This window comes from Lithobates pipiens, unplaced genomic scaffold (genome assembly GCF_037356315.1).
Source record: "Lithobates pipiens isolate NorthernLeopardFrog02 unplaced genomic scaffold, aLitPip1_a1.2 Scaffold_16, whole genome shotgun sequence".
Lineage (NCBI taxonomy): Eukaryota > Metazoa > Chordata > Amphibia > Anura > Ranidae > Lithobates > Lithobates pipiens.
The window spans coordinates 129,080,850-129,098,498 of record NW_027507748.1 but is presented as its reverse complement, the minus strand read 5'-3'; the positions used below and the strand labels follow the sequence as shown (position 1 = coordinate 129,098,498).

General features: G+C 40.4%; 1 protein-coding gene across 2 annotated transcripts in view; it reads right to left on the bottom strand.

The window, feature by feature from the left end:
* PITPNM3 (PITPNM family member 3) overlaps positions 1-17,649 on the bottom strand; it is a 904,027-nt gene that overhangs the window by 214,782 nt on the left and 671,596 nt on the right. For both annotated transcript variants that reach the window (XM_077480456.1, XM_077480457.1), the window contains one exon: positions 10,766-10,955. In XM_077480456.1, coding sequence (XP_077336582.1) covers positions 10,766-10,955 — 190 coding nt within the window. The remainder of the gene's footprint in view (positions 1-10,765; positions 10,956-17,649) is intronic.

Below are 17,649 nucleotides of genomic sequence, written 5' to 3'. Positions count from 1 at the left end.
TAGAGATGTATACATGTTGATATCTGTGGACATCATGTAGATGGTCACCAGATTTAACAGAAGTGTATCTTTTTACCTCCATCTTTGCACAGTGCACTCTTGCTGTAAAAACAATAACAGAAACATATTTTTCTCCATCTGTAAAAGTTTTTACTTAATATGGGTTGATGAACACAGGTTCTTCAAAAAATCTTAGCTTTGTTTGCTTTCTCACTTTACGAATGCCTATAATTCCTTCAAGGTCCTCTGAAATTTGGTTGGCGTATATAGTTGTGCTCATAGGTTTACATACACTGGTAGAATTTGATTTCTTGGCCAATTTTCAGATAATATGAATGATAACACAAAAAATGTTTCTTTCACTCATGGTTAGTGTTTGGCTGAAGCCATTCATTTTCATTCAACTGTGTTTACTCTTTTTAAATCAAAATAGCAACAGAAACTACCCAAATTACCCTGATCAAAAGTTTACACACCCCTTAATACCATGTATTTCCCCCTTTATCATCAATGACAGCTTGAAGTCTTTTGTGGTATTTGTGGATGAGGCTCTTTATCTTCTCAGATGGTAAAGCTGCTCATTCCTCTTGGCAAAAAGTCTCCAGTTCCTGTAAATTCTTGGACTGTCTTGCATGAACTGCACGTTTGAGATCTCCCCAGAGTGGAGAGGAGACTGAGATGGCCACTGCAGAACCTTCATTTTATTCTGCTGTAGCCAATGACAAGTCGACTTGGCCTTGTGTTTTGGATGATTGTCATGTTGGAATGTCCAAGTACGTCCCATAAGCTGCTTCCTGGCTGATGAATGCAAATGTTCCTCCAGTATTTTTTGATAACATACTGCATTCATCTTGCCAACAATTTTGACCAAGTTTCCTGTGCCTTTGTAGCTCACACATCCCCAAAACATCAGCGATTTACCTCTGTACCTTTCATCATAGACCTTGTTGACTCCTCTCCAAATGTAACATTTACGGTTGTGGCCAAAAAGCTCAATTTTGGTCTCATCGCTCCAAATGACTTTGTGACAGAAGGTTTGAGGCTTGTCTCTGTGCTGTTTTGCGTATTGTAAGTGGGATACTTTGTGGCATTTGCGTAGCAATAGCTTTCTTCTAGCGACTCGACCATGCAGCCCATCTTTCTTTAAGTGCCTCCTTATTATGCATCTTGAAACAGCCACATCATATGTTTTCAAAGAGTCCTGTATTTCACCTGAAGTTATTTGTGGGTGTTTTTTTGTATCCCAAACAATTTTCCTGGCAGTGTGGCTGAAATTTTAGTTGGTTTACCTGACCGTGGTTTGGTTTCAACAGAACCCCTAATTTTCCACTTCTTGATTATAGTTTGAACACTGCTGATTGTCATTCTCAATTCCTTGGATATCTTTTTATATCCCTTTTCTGTTTTATACAGTTCAACTACCCTTTCCCGCAGATCCTCTGACAATTATTTTGCTTTTTCCATGACTCAGAATCCAGAAACATCAGTGCAGCACTGGATGAAAGATGCAAGGGTCTGTCAGGAGTCCAGAAATGCATTGGCCTTTTATACATGCACACTAACTACAAGCAAATGGATCACAGGTGAGGATGGTTACCTTTTAATGGCCATTTAAACCCCTTTTATGTCAATTTGTGTGCATGTTATCAGGCCAAAATCACCAGGGTATGTAAACTTTTGATCAGGGTCATTTGGGTAGTTTCTGTTGTCATTATGATTTAAAAAGATTAAACACAGTTGATTGATAATAAATGGCTTCAGCCAAATACTGACTATGGGTGAAAGAAAAGTTTTTGTGTTATCACTCTTCTATTCTCTGAAAAATGGCCAAGAAATCACAAATTCTGCCAGGGTATGTAAACTTATGAGCACCACTGTAGGTCACAACATCAGATTTTCAGTAAAAAAACTTGGGGTACCTTCACCTCACAACTCAGCCACACTTCAAACCAAAATACCAGAATCCTTATTAGTAATGATAGATGCAGAAAAAGCATTTGACCGTGACATCTTTAGAAAAATAAAATTGGCTCTCTTAAAAATGATATCCAAAATCCAAGTGCCAAAATCAGGATGCCCTTATACAGAAAACTTTAAAATACACATTGGGTAATACAAGGGTGCCATTTTCCTCTTTTTATTTCAGTTATGGCAACACTACCATATCAAAATTTAGAAAGTCATGCTATCCATGGCATGAACTGTAGCAACAAAGAATACAAAATAGCAGCTTTCTCTGACGGTCTCTTACTTTTCAGTCTACGTGTCACAACATTTCATAACTCAGTCATTATGATTAATGCCCAACTTAATGAACGAGATAGAGAATTTCAGTAAGATTTCAGGTTTTATAGCATATTTTTCTCAATCATTAATAATGTTCCTTATGAAAAACACAGAAAAAAATTATTTTAAATCTAATTGAAATAATTGTGATAAATAAATGAAGCAGCACTAAAAAATGTAACTCAATAATGTAAAAACACAAAAATGAATCAATATAATGACATCAAGCAATGAGTCATTAGAGGGCCAATGAGAGCTGCAGAGCTGGAGGTGTGCCTCTGTGTGTCTGTGTAAATCCAGGAAGTGAACAAGCAGCAGCTTCAGCTGCCCACAGTTAAAATGGCTGCAGCCAGACTGATGTCAATATATTGATTCATTTTTGTGCTTTTACATTGAGTTAAATTTTTTTTAGCGGTTTCATTTATTTATCACAATTTTTTGTTTTATGTGTCACAGATTGCTTAAGTGGCTTCTCGTTTGTAATTTTTATGATTTAGAGTGGATAACCTATATGATTTTTAACCAACTCCAGCCCAAGGCCCTCATATGACATCCTGGATTTTGAGTGGAAATATCTGAATGATGCCTACAGCTGCAGGCATCATTCAGGTATCATTCTTTTCAGCCGGTAATTCCTTGCACCATAAGAACAATCATTGTGGCTGTTCACCCACTTGATTGTTCCTACAGGAGGTTCCACCCTCCGGTACTTCTACTGGATCGCCTGTGCGATCAGTGAGGCGGAGAAGGAATCCGTTGGTGGTGGAAGTTAATCATAGAGAAAACTGTTGACCAGATCATCTCCGGCAGTCCATGACCTTCGGAGGCCCGGGTGTGACGTTATGATGCTACGTTCAGCCCGGCAGATATAAACACTGCAGTGCACATGACTGAAAAGGCCAAGATCTTTTTTTATCTCAGTATTTTATGCCTAGAGGAGAGATGTGGGGTCTTAAAGACCCCACATCTCACCATAAAGAGGACCTGTCATGCCCTATTCCTATTACAAGGGATGTGTACATTCCTTGTACTAGGTATAAAAGTGTTCAAAAAAAAACAAAGTTTGGTATAAAAGTGTGACATGTTAGGTATCTATTTACTCAGCATGAAATCGTCTTTTTCATTATACAAAAAATTGGGCTAACTTTACTTACTTTTTTTTAAATTCATGAAACCATTTTTTTTCCCAAAAAACGCGGTTGAAAAATTGCTGCGCAAATACCGTGTGACATTAAAATTTGAAATGACCGCCAATATATTCCCCAGGGGCTCTGCTAAAAGACATATATAATGTTTTGGGGTTCTGAATAATTTTCTAGCAAAAAAATTATGATGTTTACATGTAGAAGAGAAGTGCCAGAATAGGCCTTGAATGGAAGTGGTTAATTTAAATCATCGCCTACAGAGATTGAACAAATGTTTGAACATTGGGGAAAATATTGGTTGGGCAGAACCTATTTATTAAAAATTGTACAACTGTAATCTTACCAAAATAATTTTTTTTTCAATAGATATACTAGTCAAAATACCCAAACTCAAAAGATACAAATACTTTTCCTTATATGCTTTTGGAGAAAGAAGGAATCAAAATTCCATTAAACTTCTTAAAACCAAAGAAAAATAGTATCTACTATATATACAGTACATGTATATGATATATTGTGCAATGTAGTTAAGATATTAGAACAGTCTAAATATTTAGGAGAAAGTGATTTCTAAACAAAAGATAGTCAGTCATATTATATTGATCCAAGAACAAATATTTAGCAAAAACAAATACAAACTAATTGATGCAAACTCAGATTACTCCTGTGATGTAACTCATACTTTTGTATTTTTCAACATCCAGTATGTGACTTATGTGTCCCAAACTTAATGAATACTGTGACTCCATATTTAAAATCTTATCAGATGTACTTAAAAAGTTGTATATAGATGAACGAGTATCTTTCTTTCACACCCAGATTCTAAATTTTAACACAGCTGAATATACAGTATATTGTCAATTCTATATTGACATAGTGAAATTATCAGTAAACAAACTTTGGAAATCTTAACAACTCCCAGAGTAAAAGAAGGATACAACGCTTTATCGCATTTCATTACCTTAGAAAAATAACTTTGCATGTCCAAGAAATGCCTTATTCAATTTATGGAACAATAAACACCTTGATTTGAGCACATTTATGATGAAGATAGCATTAATAAATACTATGTTTTCTTACATTTCTTTCTTTGGAATAATTTAAAGTGCCAATATAGCTCAAAAACGTGACTTAATCAACATAATGCAATAGAAGAAGGTTGTAAAATACCATATACTTTCCTCTTTATACTTTATCTTTTTTGTTCCAGTGATTTGTTATTATATTTGAAATATTTTGACATTATGATTAAGTTTATATATATATATATATATATATATATATATATATATATATATATATATATATATATTATTTTTTTTTTGCTACAACCTATTCTAATGTACTCTATGTAATGTTTGTAAGTTTATTATAATTTAAATGCATTAGGTGGACTTCTTGAGGCTAATTACACTCTTTTAAAGATATCATCTAATACCATGTACACAGGATCGGAATTTCCAACAACAAATGTTCGATGTGAGCTTGTTGTCGGAAATTCCGACCGTGTGTAGGCTCCATCGGACATTTTCTGTCGGAATTTACAACAACAAAAAATTGTGCAGCACTGACCCCCGAAGGAGTGGCTGATTTTGCTGGGCTTAGGCCGCGTACACACGGGCGGACTGTTCGCCCAACTTTGTCCGTCCAACAGTTTCGGCAAACAGTAAGCTCAAAATTAGCATGGACGGACATGGCCACACACGACGAACGAACAGTTTGCTGAAACCGTGCGCGATGACGTGAACGGCACGTACGACGGGACGAAAAATACGACGTCCTATACACTGCATTATAACTTTCGGCGTGTAAATCCTTTCTGAGCATGCGCGGAACTTAGTTTGACGAACAAGCCTACACACGGGCGGACTGTTCGCTGAAACAAGGTTTCAGCGGACAGTTTTATGGAATTTCCGAAAAACCTTGTTCGTCAAACTGTCCGCTGAAACTGTCCGTTGAAAGCCCACACACGAGCGGACTGTCCGCCCAAACACTGTTCAGCGGACAAAGTTGGGCGAACAGTCCGTGCGTGTGTACGCGGCCTTACCGTTTAACTTCTGCATCTCGTTCTTGTCTAGGGGTTCCCGAGGTTGATGGCCCAATAAACTGCAGAGACCGACACTTGAATCCCTTTTAAGGAATTTTTATTTGCATAAAATGTTGAACAGAACACAGTCTCTACAGTTGGGAATAGAGGGTATGGGTAGGAAAGCTCAGGTACTTTTGGAACTGCTGACACTTGAAATGTCTCTCTCTAGATGATCCAGGGAATAGCCATTCGCAACTGGATATTTCAACTACCGAATAAATCCCTGTTTGTGGATTTAGCAGCCGTCAGGTGATTTAAGCTTAGCATAGTCTCTGCCACAGACTTGGTTGTAGAACTTTAAATGAGCAAAGTCTCTACCACAGACTTGATTGTAGAACTTTAAATGAGCAAATAACTTAGATGTAACTGAAGGATGAAATTAGGCACTTTCTTACAGTACCAGTATCTTGCAGCCGGTCTGGCGATACCGTAAGAATGCTGATTTACTCTGTGTCCTTTCAGCTTAACTTCCAGGCTCTTACCAAGCAGCCAGCCTCGTGCATGGCCCTCTTCTGAAGAGTCCTCCCCTGGTTGCGTTTTCAGTTGCTGGGCCTCTCCAAACCCGAGACGGCACCGGACCACCTTGAAATCCTCCTTCCAGTTACTGCGCCTCGAACTAGCCAGTCCTGAGACTCGGAAACGGATGGATCCGCACCACAGGCTATGAGGGCCTCTGGGGGCTGGTCAGGAGGACCAGGACCATGGGGTCAGAACATACTTCTGGACCGGATCCCAGAACCACGTGACCTCAGCACCTTAAGTACCCTCTCCCGGAATACACAGCGAGACAACACACCCACTGATTGGCTCAGAGAGAGAGAGAGATTGGTACCCAAGGCGTCCAACCAGACTGCGTTACAATGCCTGTCAAAGGTGATACCTACACCTATGAACAGGCAGAACATAGTATAGCCCAGCCAAACCGATTCCAAGACCACAATTTAGTGAAATTAACCCCAAGACCCAACTATGGTTTTAGGAAAAAAACGAAATTTACAAAACATAGTGCATGCTCTTCAGGAGCCGGCGCTACAATTGAACTGGATCTCAAATTTTCCGACAACAAAATCTATTCGTGTGTACACAATTCCAACGCATAAAATTCTCAGAATCAAGCAGAAGCGCCACACTGGCTATTGAACTTCCCCTTTTCTAGTCCCATCGTACACGTTGTACTTCAGCGCATTCTTGCCAATCAGAATTTCCGAAAACATTTGTGCGAACGTGTGTATGCAAGACAAGTTTCAGCCAGCATCCGTTGAAAATAAATCCATGGTTTGGTTGTCAGAAATTCAGATGGTCTGTACATGACATTAGAGTTATGCATATTTTTTTTTTTTTTACTAAGTGGACCTTTATTTTGGATACAATTTGCTTAATGAATGTATGCAAATGTAAATGTGCAGGAGCCATTCATGCAGAAACTCAATTAATTTACAAAGGTTTAGAAAAGTTTTCATGTATACATTTTGTAATAAAATTATTCTACAGTCGCTTTAAAAGTTTAAAGTATATGTAAACACTGACAATAGACTTCTCTTATTTGTTCCCTTTTGGTCTGTTAAACATATCATTGGCAGCTGTTTGAAAAGTGAAAAAAAATGCTCATCCTACCAGAAATTTAATGAGTTGAAAACTTCTTGTGCTCCCTGACTCTGCTGAATGTTATCCGTTAACATGGTGTTCAGCTCTGTGGCCTACATACAGTGCATTGAAAAGTATTAATATCCCTTGAAATGTTCCACATTTTGTAATGTTACAACCAAAAACGTAAATTTATTTTATTGGGATTTTATGTGATAGACCGACACAAAGTGGCACATAATTGTGAAGTGGAAGTAAAATGATAAATGGTTTTCAATTTTTTTTTACAAATAAATATCTGAAAAGTGTGGCATGCATTTGTATTTAGCCCCCTTTACTCTGATACCCCTAAACTAATTGTCTTCAGAAGTCTCCTAATTAGTAAATAGAGTCCACCTGAGTGTAATTTAATCTCAGTATAAATACAGCTGTTCTATGAAGCCCTCAGAGGTTTGTTAGAGAACCTTAGTGAACAAACAGCATCATGAAAGCCAAGGAACACATCAGACAAGTCAGGGATAAAGTTGTGGAGACGTTTAAAGCAGGGTTAGTTTATAAAAAAATATCCCACGCTTTGAACATCTCACAGAGCACTGTTCAATTGATCATCCAAAAATGGCAAGAGTATATCACAACTGCAAACCTACCAAGACATGGCCATCCACTCAAATTGACAGGATGGATAAGGAGAAGCAGCCAAGATCCACAACTCAGGTGGGAGAATCTGTCCACAGGACAACTATTGGTTGTGCACTCCACAAATCTGGCCTTTAAGGAAGAGTGGCAAGAAGAAAGCCATTGTTAAATAAAAGCCATAAGTAGTCCCTTTTGCAGTTTGCAAGAAGCCATGTGGGGGACACAGCAAACATGTGGAAAAAGATGCCCTGATCAGATAAGACCAAGATTAAACTTTTTGGCCTAAAAGCAAAAAGCTATGTGTGGTGGAAAACTAACACTGCACATCACCCTGAACACACCATCCCCACCGTAAAACATGGTGGTGGCAGAATCATGTTGTGGTGATGCCTTCAGCAGGGACAGGGAAACTGGTCAGAGTTGATGGGAAGATGGATGGAGCCAAATACAGGGAAATCTTAGAAGAAAACCTATTAGCTTCTGCAAAAGACTTGAGTCTGGGGTGGAGGTTCACCTTCCAGCAGAACAACGACCATAAGCATACAGCCAGAGCTACAATGGAATGGTTTAGATCAAAGCATATTCATTTATTTTAAAGGCCCAGTCAAAGTCCAAACCTAAATCCAATTGAAAATTGCTGTTCAGAGACACTCTCCATCCAATCTGACAGAGCTTGAGCTATTTTGCAAAGAAGAATGGGCAAAATATAAACTCTCTAGATTTGCAAAGCTGGTAGAGACATACCTAAAAAGACTTGCAGCTGTAATTGCAGTGAAAGGCAGTTCTACAAAGTATTGACTCAAATGCACACCACACTTTTCAGATATTTATTTGTAAAAAATATTGAAAACCATTTATAATTCTTTTTTCACAATTATGTGCCACTTTGTGTTGGTCTAAAATCCCAATAAAATACATTTACGTTGTTGGCTGTGACATGACAAAATGTGGAAAATGGCAAGGGGTATGAATACTTTCAAGGCACTGTAATGCCGCGTACACACGGTCGAATTGTATGACGTACTTAGTCCGTTGAAACACATTTCAACGGACAATCCGCTCGTGTGTGGGCTTCAGCGGACTTTTTCAGCGTGCAGTCCGGAGTACTAAGAATTTCGGTTTGCACAACAATCTTTCCGTCGTACTTTGGTTTCAGCGGACAATACGGTCGTCAGTATGCTAGTCCGACGGACTAAGAATGGCGCATGCCCAGAAAGGATTTACAGGGCGGAAGCGCTCTGTCTTGTAAAACTAGTGTTCGTATTGAAGCTAGCATATTCGTCATGCTGCTAATTTTGTGTTTTTTTAATATAGCACATTCTTTTCTTCTTCATAATGCAAGAAAAGTGAAGTTGCTTTGCTGCTTATATTCACACAGAGTTATCACAAATGTCTTTATTCATCCTCATCCTATGATTAATATTCCAATTCGAGAATAAATAAAAAAAACAAAAACGGATGAATTAAGCTGAAGTCTGAAAAGCGCGAATCGTCTCTAACCAAACTTCCACTAACGCAAAGTCAGCAGAAGGAGCCCAAAGGGTGCTTTGCTGTGTCTTGGACTTCCTATTTCTAGTCCCGTCGTACGTGCTGTACGTCATCGCGCAAGCTTTCGGCAGACTGTTTGTGTATCCGTGTGTGGCCAAGTCTGTTCGGTAGAAAGTACGCCGGATTGTCCGCCGAATTGTATGACGGACTAAGTACGTCATACAATTCGATCGTGTGTACGCGGCATAACTCCTCGCGTTATGTATGTAGATGAGGAGAGGGGATATCTGATATACTCTGGCTACAATATATTAGTGGTATGAAGTGATATGAAGCCACAAGTGTTTTGACTAATATTTGTATGCTTCCACCTTGTGACTGATGCCTCGTACACATGACCGTTTTTTCCATCAGAATAAACTCTGATGGTTTTTCTGATGGAGTTCCAATGGAGTTCAGATGAAACGGACTTGCGTACACACGATCACACCAAAGTCTGATCGTTTAGAATGCGGTGACGTAGAACGCGTACGACGGGACTAGAAAAAGGAAGTTAAATAGCCAGTAGCCAATAGCTGCCCTTGCGTAGTTTTTGGTCCATCGGAATAGCATACAGACGAACGGTTTTCCTGGAAAGATTTAAAACATGTTCTATTTCTAGGTTCGTCAAAATTTTCGAAAAGAAAAAGTCATGAAGCCCACACATGATCGGAATATCCGATGGAATGATTTCGTCTAACCTTTTTTGCCGGAAAGGCCAACAGTGTGTACGCGGCATTACACTTTTTTGAGTGAAATTGGCTATTGGAAGAAGGTTGGGCTGGACTGCATTGGATGGATTCATAAATATTAATATTAATTCTGGAGTGTGGCTTCCTTTTTTATCTTGATTGTTTAGCGAGAAGACATTGTCTCCTTAGTACAGGGTATGTGTTTCCTGGCAGGATTGCAAAGTGAAAATAGGAAAATGAGAAAAACAAAGTAAGACAGCCATCACATCTAAGGGCTGGTAAGATATCCTGTATAGATATGAAAATGAATTAGCACAAGAGATGTTTCTGTACTTTTTGGGGTAAAAGCAGAAGGTCCCTGATACGTTTTTGGGCCCAGAGGGATTATGATAACGTTCTGATAACTCTGTGGCAAATATTGTCATATTTGACTAAATTCTCCAAATGCATTGGAGATTGCATTGAAGAAGCCTTCCCAGGCCCAGGAATACTAAAGCCCCATAGACACTATCAGATTTTTCTGCTGATTTTTGTCTTCAGATTTACGAAAACCATGTAGTGCAAGGGCCCGCCTGATTGCATACACATTGAAACTCCTAAGGTTTGACCTCATATTATATGGTTTTGGTAAATCTGAAGGAAAAAATCAGCATTAAATCTGATAGCATGTATCAAGCTTAAGTGAAGACTCACAGATGAACTCTCACTGGTAGAACATTAGTATATTCTGACTTGCAAAAAACAGAACCGTTACATACTATGCACATTAAAAAATTGAGTTCAATATAAGTGCCATTGAATTCTACCTGTCCATTAAAGTCAGCCCCGTCTGGAGACTTCAGGAATTCATTGTAAACTTGATTTGCTCGACTGATCACCATAGCAACAGCATCTTGGTACTGAGGAGAGGAGATGGCCAGCAGTGGCAAGGCAGCTAGTGGAATGTGATCTTCACTAATGTTTAGGCAGTTCTCATCATAGCTGTAAGGGTTAAGGCTGAAGAAGAAAACAGAAAGAAATGCAATTTACTATTCACTCACCTTTCTATAACCTATAGTACATAACTTAGAGCATACATAGAGAAATTATAACGTGGCTAGTCAATAACTACAATGTAATATTAAGAAGAAATTTGAGACCATCAATTGAAAGAGGATACTATTGTTTATATTGTATTTTCTATCAGCAAATCAGCACCCACAATATACTGCAGTTCTTTACATGGAGTTGATGCTTTATACTGTATATACAGTGTATATATTTTTGTCCCTAAATATTATGTATGTATTTTTATTAGTGCTAACAAATGCATTAATATTTGACACTTGTTTAGCTTAGTCAGTTGTACATAGGGATGGGCCAAACAGTCGAACACCCCCCCCCCCCCCCCCCGTTCAGTAGAACTCCCGAACAGGCGAAATGTTCTGACCCGAACAGTGAACCCCAAAAATCAAAAGTGCTCATATGTAATTGATTGGTCATAAAAGGGGTATATATATTTTTTTTCTTAAAACAATCATTTTTTTCAGGAGCAGTGATTTTATTGATGCTTAAAGTGCAACAATGAAGATGAAAACATTATTTTAAATATCATGCCTAGGGGGTTCCCTTTATGTACCTGTAAAATGATGCATTTGTAGCATATACAGAACATGCTACAGCAGTGATTCTCAACTCCTGTCCTCAGGACCCACTAACAGGCCAGGTTTGCAAGATAACTGAAATACATCACAGGTGACATAATTTGCTGGTAAGTGATTGCAGCATTCTAGTCTGCATCTCTCCAAGGTAATACCTAAATTCTGACCTGTTAGTGGGTCCTGGGGGTCAGAGTTGAGAACCACTGTGCTACAGCAAAACTGGCATTTCTAAAGAAAAAAATCCCATTTAAAATTACTTTTGGTTACAATTGCCGGGACCCGGCAATTAAAAAATAAAGAAAAAAATGGCATAGGGTCCCCCCAGTCCATACCAGGCCCTGCCCCCTTCTGCCATCATGTGACATCAGAAGGGGGCGGTGCCACCCAGTTACATCACCAGGTGTCCCCACTAGAGGTTAGTCTTACGGTTCACCCGGCGGTCGGTTTGCGGTGAATTTTGTGCGTTCGCGATTCGCCAAACCGGCTGACTTCTGGCGCTGTTCGCCTGGCGGACATATGCGTTGTAAAAGAACTTTGACCCATGATGACACATCCATCATGGGGTACAGGACAGCCAATTGAGACATTTCAGCACATGGACAATTGGACATTCCCTCTACCCTATAAATAGACCTGATCTGGCGGCCCTTTTACATTCTGTCTTATGTCAGTGTAGGGACAGGACACTGTGTGGAGCAGGGAGAGACTGTAGTGACACAAATCACTAGCTATTAGGTCCACAAAAGTCCTTTTGGTATAGGTGTAGTACAGTATATAGGGTTCAGTGCACTGCTGCTGACTGCTGTGCTGGTGATTGCTGAGTGCACTGCTGACCGATTATGCAGCTGTCTTTTGTCAGTGTAGGGAAAGGACGCTGTGTGGAGCAGGGACAGTCAGTTTAATCACTAGCTATTACTATTAGGTCCACAAAGGTCCTTTTAAGGACTGGTATAGGTGTACAGTATATAGGCTTGTACACGTATAATATACTTTCTTCCAAATATAGAAAGAATATTATACTTTACTGCTGCCCGATTCTGCAGCTGTCTTTTATCAGTGTAGGGACTGAGGGACAGTCTGAAAATCACTAGCTACTAGGTCCACAAAGGTCCTTTTAAGGACTGGTATAGGTGTACAGTATATAGAGTTGTGGTGCACTGCTGCTGACTGCTGTGCTGCTGATTGCTGTCTGATTCTGCAGCTGTCTTTTATCAGTGTAGGGACTGAGGGACAGTCTGCAAATCACTAGCTACTAGGTCTGCAAAGGTCCTTTTAAGGACTGGTATAGGTGTACTATTTGGTGTGCAGTATATAAGGGTGTAATACACGTATAAAATACTTGCACATATAGAAAGCATAGTGCTCTCTATCTCGGTGCTGGTTTCAGTGCTCTCTATCTTGGTGCTAGTGTCAGTGCTCTCTATCACGGTGCTGGTGTGGTGTCAGTGCTCTCCATCTCGGTGCTGGTGTGGTCTCAGTGCTCTCTATCACGGTGCTGGTGTGGTGTCAGTGCTCTATAACTCTGTGCTGGTGTCAGTGCTCTCTATCTCGGTGCTGGTGTCAGTGCTCTCTATCTTGGTGCTGGTGTCAGTGCTCTCTATCTTGGTGCTGGTGTCAGTGCTCTATATCTTGGTGCTGGTGTCAGTGCTCTCTATCATGGTGCTGGTGTCAGTGCTCTCTATCACGGTGCTGGTGTGGTGTCAGTGCTCTCTAACATGGTGCTGGTGTGGTGTCAGTGCTCTCTAACACGGTGCTGGTGTGGTGTCAGTGCTCTCTATCACAGTGCTGGTGATCATCTCCTGCACCCTCTTCATAGCCTACCCTGACCTTTCCTCTCCTCCATAGTCTTCATGCGCTCCGGAATTGTCAAAATTTCACAGATAAAAAAAGAATGCTTGTCGTTTGTCGATCCCAGATTCACTTCATACTTTTGTTATGTCAGTGTCCATGTGGTGGGACTATGTGTGCACAGCTAGTACGTATTTTGTGGCTGAAAATATGACCTGTAAGGTTAAGGTTCGCCTGCCATTAAAGTCAATGGGGCCCGTCGTGAACTTTGCGGTTCACAAACTTTTGGCCGCGGGCCATCGGGCATTGTGATTGACAGTGGATTTACATCGAGGGACACTATTTATTTATTTTTTGGTAAAGGATTTGTCAAAAACTGTATCCTGGAGTTCTTACTTTTTGACACTTATTTTGGTGATTGGTAGGGGTACAATATACCTGATACCCATTCACAGAGGGGGGGCGGGATCTGTTAAAAGGGGCTTCCAGATTCCAATAAGCCCACCCCCTCATGTTGAGGGCATGTGGCCTGGTATAGTTCAGGAGGGGGTGCTCGATAGTCCCCTCCCATTTCCCTGACCTGCCAGGCTGCATGCTCAGATAAGGGTCTGGTATGGATTTTGGGGTGGACCCCACACAGTTTTTTCTTTAAATTTTGGCATGGGGTACCCCTTAAAATCCATACCAGACCGTAAGGACCTGGTATGGCATGGGGTGGCCACATGCCATTTTTCTTTATTTATTTTTTAGAGACACTTTTTTTTAATTCAGCTGTCAGCGGGGAAACCCATTGACAGATGATGACTCATCGGCTGTTAAGTAAGCAACAGCCGGCTTTCCAGCCCGGTTTCTTAAACACTTCAATACCAGGCACTTTCGCCCCTTCACACCCAAGACAATTTCAGCTTTCAGCTCTGTCGCACTTTGAATGACAATTGCGCGGTCATCCGACACTGTACCAAAACAACATTTTTATCATTTTGTTCCCACAAATAGAGCTTTCTTTTGGTGGTATTTGATCACCTCTGTGGTTTTTATTTTTTGCTAAACAAACTAAAAAGAACAACATTTTTGAAAAAAAAAGTTTTTCTTTATTTCAGTCATAAACATTTTTTTTCTCATTCGCTGATGGGCACTGATGGGCACTGATGGGCACTGATGAGGCGGCAGTGATGGGCACTGATGAGTTGACACTGATAAGATGGCACTGATGGGCACTGATGAGGATGCATTGATATGTAGAATTGATGGGCACTGATAGGAGGCACTGATATGCAGCACTGATGGGCACCAATAGGCGGCACTGATATGCAGCACTAATGGGCACTGATAGGCACAGATAGGTGGCACTGATGGGAACTAACTGGCAGTACTGAATGGCACTGACAGGTGGCACTGATGGGCAGCACTATTGTTGAGGTACTGACAGGTTTTACTGCTGGGCACTGAGATGGGCACTGACTGGTACTGTGGTGGGTACTGCTTAGCATTTTGATAGGCACTGTGAGCTGTTTTTGGGGGCACTGACTGACAGCTTATGGGCACATTTTAAAAGGTGTTGTGGCACATCTGAGGGGGCTGTGCTTATAATCAATGTGCTGATCGGCTCTCCCTGTCAGCGCAAACCGAGAACTGCCATTTACTGGCATGTCCTGGTTCACACGATGATCAGCTGTGATTGGTCACAGCTGATCACATGGTAAGTAGAGATGCGGGGTGTCAGACTGACACTCCACACTCGCGATCACCACGCTGATTGCCCCCGTGGGAGCGCACCGGCATTTTATTCTGCTAAACGTCATATGACTTCCAGTCAGGGTAAAAGAACCACTTCCCGGCCGTCATTCTTCATACGGCTGGTGGAAAGTGGTTAATGACCAGCTTACACTGCGCCATGATTGGGCAAAGCTTTGCCCAATCAGGGCAAAGAATGCATTGTGCAGCACTCAGTGCATTTGAGTGTTGTTCGTTGGGGCAAACATCCAGCGAACATCCTGTAAATTTGGGTGTTCGGTGAAAGGTCGAACAGGCAAACTCATGCTCGGGCCGAACTGTTCACCCATCCCTAGTTGTACACAGTTTGCCAATATGCATACAAGCAGTGCTTGCATTTTTTCTACTAGTACCCCCAGCATTTATTATTCCATTCACTGTTGTAGTCACATTGACCTTGTTTTTTACTTGTACTGATAAATTACACAAGTATAACAGTTAAGTGAGCTAATTACTATGGAGGTTGTAAACTTTTACTTTTCAACACTGCTGCCACAGATTACACCCTTTCCCCCAACAAAGTGTCTTTCATAAGACATTAAAATGGGATCAGGGGAAAACAGACCCCTGATGTCTCTTTTTCTTTGCAGGCAAAGGCCAATGTCTCCATCTCTTCGATCTGCAGATAACACATTGGGAGGAAGTTCAAAAGTGCTCAGTACTTAAGAAAACAGTGTTTGTTAAAACTGAATGAAAATGCTCAGCAGCACTATATTGGATGATCCCTCCAGAGACAACGTCAGTATGAAACCTTTGTATCGCTGAGCATTCACTTCACCCTTCCAACTGTGCAGCGGTAAGGAGAGATTTAGTCCCTATTTTTAAACAGATTTTTAGTTTTTTTTCAGGTGAAGGACAAATCAAGGGAAGGTGAAGAAAAAAAAAATGGCACACTGGATTTTTTAACAAGTGTATTGCAATGAAATACAAGATGGGACCATGAAAAAAATCAATGTGTACTTAATATAAGACCAGTATGGAATGCCTAGAGAATAGACTATTCTAAATTTGACATGCTTTTACCATATTTTTAGATTGAGTTTATATTTTAATGTAGATATTGTTGATATGTGGCTCTTTGTTAAAATTTGCCATGCCCCTCCCCAACTGATACCTAAATACTAGGGGTTGATTTAAAGGCCCCTTTCACACTGGAGCTAGAGCGACGTCAGCGGTAAAACGGTGCTTTTTTTAGCACCGCTTTACCGTCGTTTTAGCTGCGCTATTTGGCTGATAGCAGGTCAAAAAAGGGTTAAAACGGCCCGCAAAGTGCTTTGCGGCATTATAGCCACGCTGCCCCATTGATTTCGATGGGGAGGAGCGGTGTATACAAAGATGTATATAAAGATGCTGCTCGCAGGAGTTTTTTTCCCGTCCTGCAAGCGCACCGCTCCAGTGTGGCAGCGGCTGTTTCAGGTCGGTTTGCAGGCGCTATTTTTAGCGCAATAGTGCCTACAAAACATCCCGGGGTGAAAGGGATCTAAAAGTAAATAGAATTTCCTCCAGAGCTTAGTAAATTAGGAGAAGCTCTGCTGACTTCCATCTTCCATTCATATGCAAGAGTGCTTTTATTTTATGTTCCTTGCATGTAATTGTGTATTCTCTGCAAAGTGAAGCTTTGCTTCATTTACTAAGCCCTACAGCAGATTAAAGATTAAACAGTGTTGCGTATGTCTGGGGAATAATGCAGTGTTGTCACTTTAATTTTTAGGCACTCAGTCTTGTGACTGTAGTGATGGTTGTGCCCCCTAAAGTTCTGTGTGCTGTTCAGTAAAATATTTTCAAACCACAGTTCCTATGTCTCTTTTTGCTGTAGTTAGCCAGAATCTACATACTGCAGAGATTTTGTATTGCCTGAAGTGAGGTGTTACAGTGTTAAGAGAAAGGCACACATGACAACATAAAACTTAACTATCCTGTGGCGTAAACATAGCCCTCCATACACAATCTACAACCATCATTTTGAAAAATTTAGCACGTATTTTGTTATACTCGATCGCTGTTTTATTTTTTTTCTAATAGATTCTCAGTTGTTTGTCCTCATTATTTTGTTGATGCACCCGTGATATGTTCTTACACATAACATCATCAATTATGTATTTGTACACAGCTTGTTCCTCAGCAAGATCATGAGTTTGGTTATTGATCATGTTTACCATTGAGACCTTGAATCTAAAAGCCGACATTCAAATACTTTCCTTCTCCTTGACATATCATAGTGTTTTACAACTGTTTACATTTTCAGCAGCTAGATTAACTAGAGGTTCTTGTCTATCATTAAAGCTGAACACTCGTGTAGCATCCTCCTAGGTGTATATAGTTTTTGGCTTTTCTGCTTAACAGAGAAGCAGACAGGCAAAATGTAAGTGCTGTCTGCTTAACAGAGAGCTGTGATTGCTTAGTGAGGTCTGCTCAGTGTACACTGATGCTGCTCATGCTGTCTTGGAGATTTCACACTGGTCCAATAGTAATGAGACATATTGAACAGT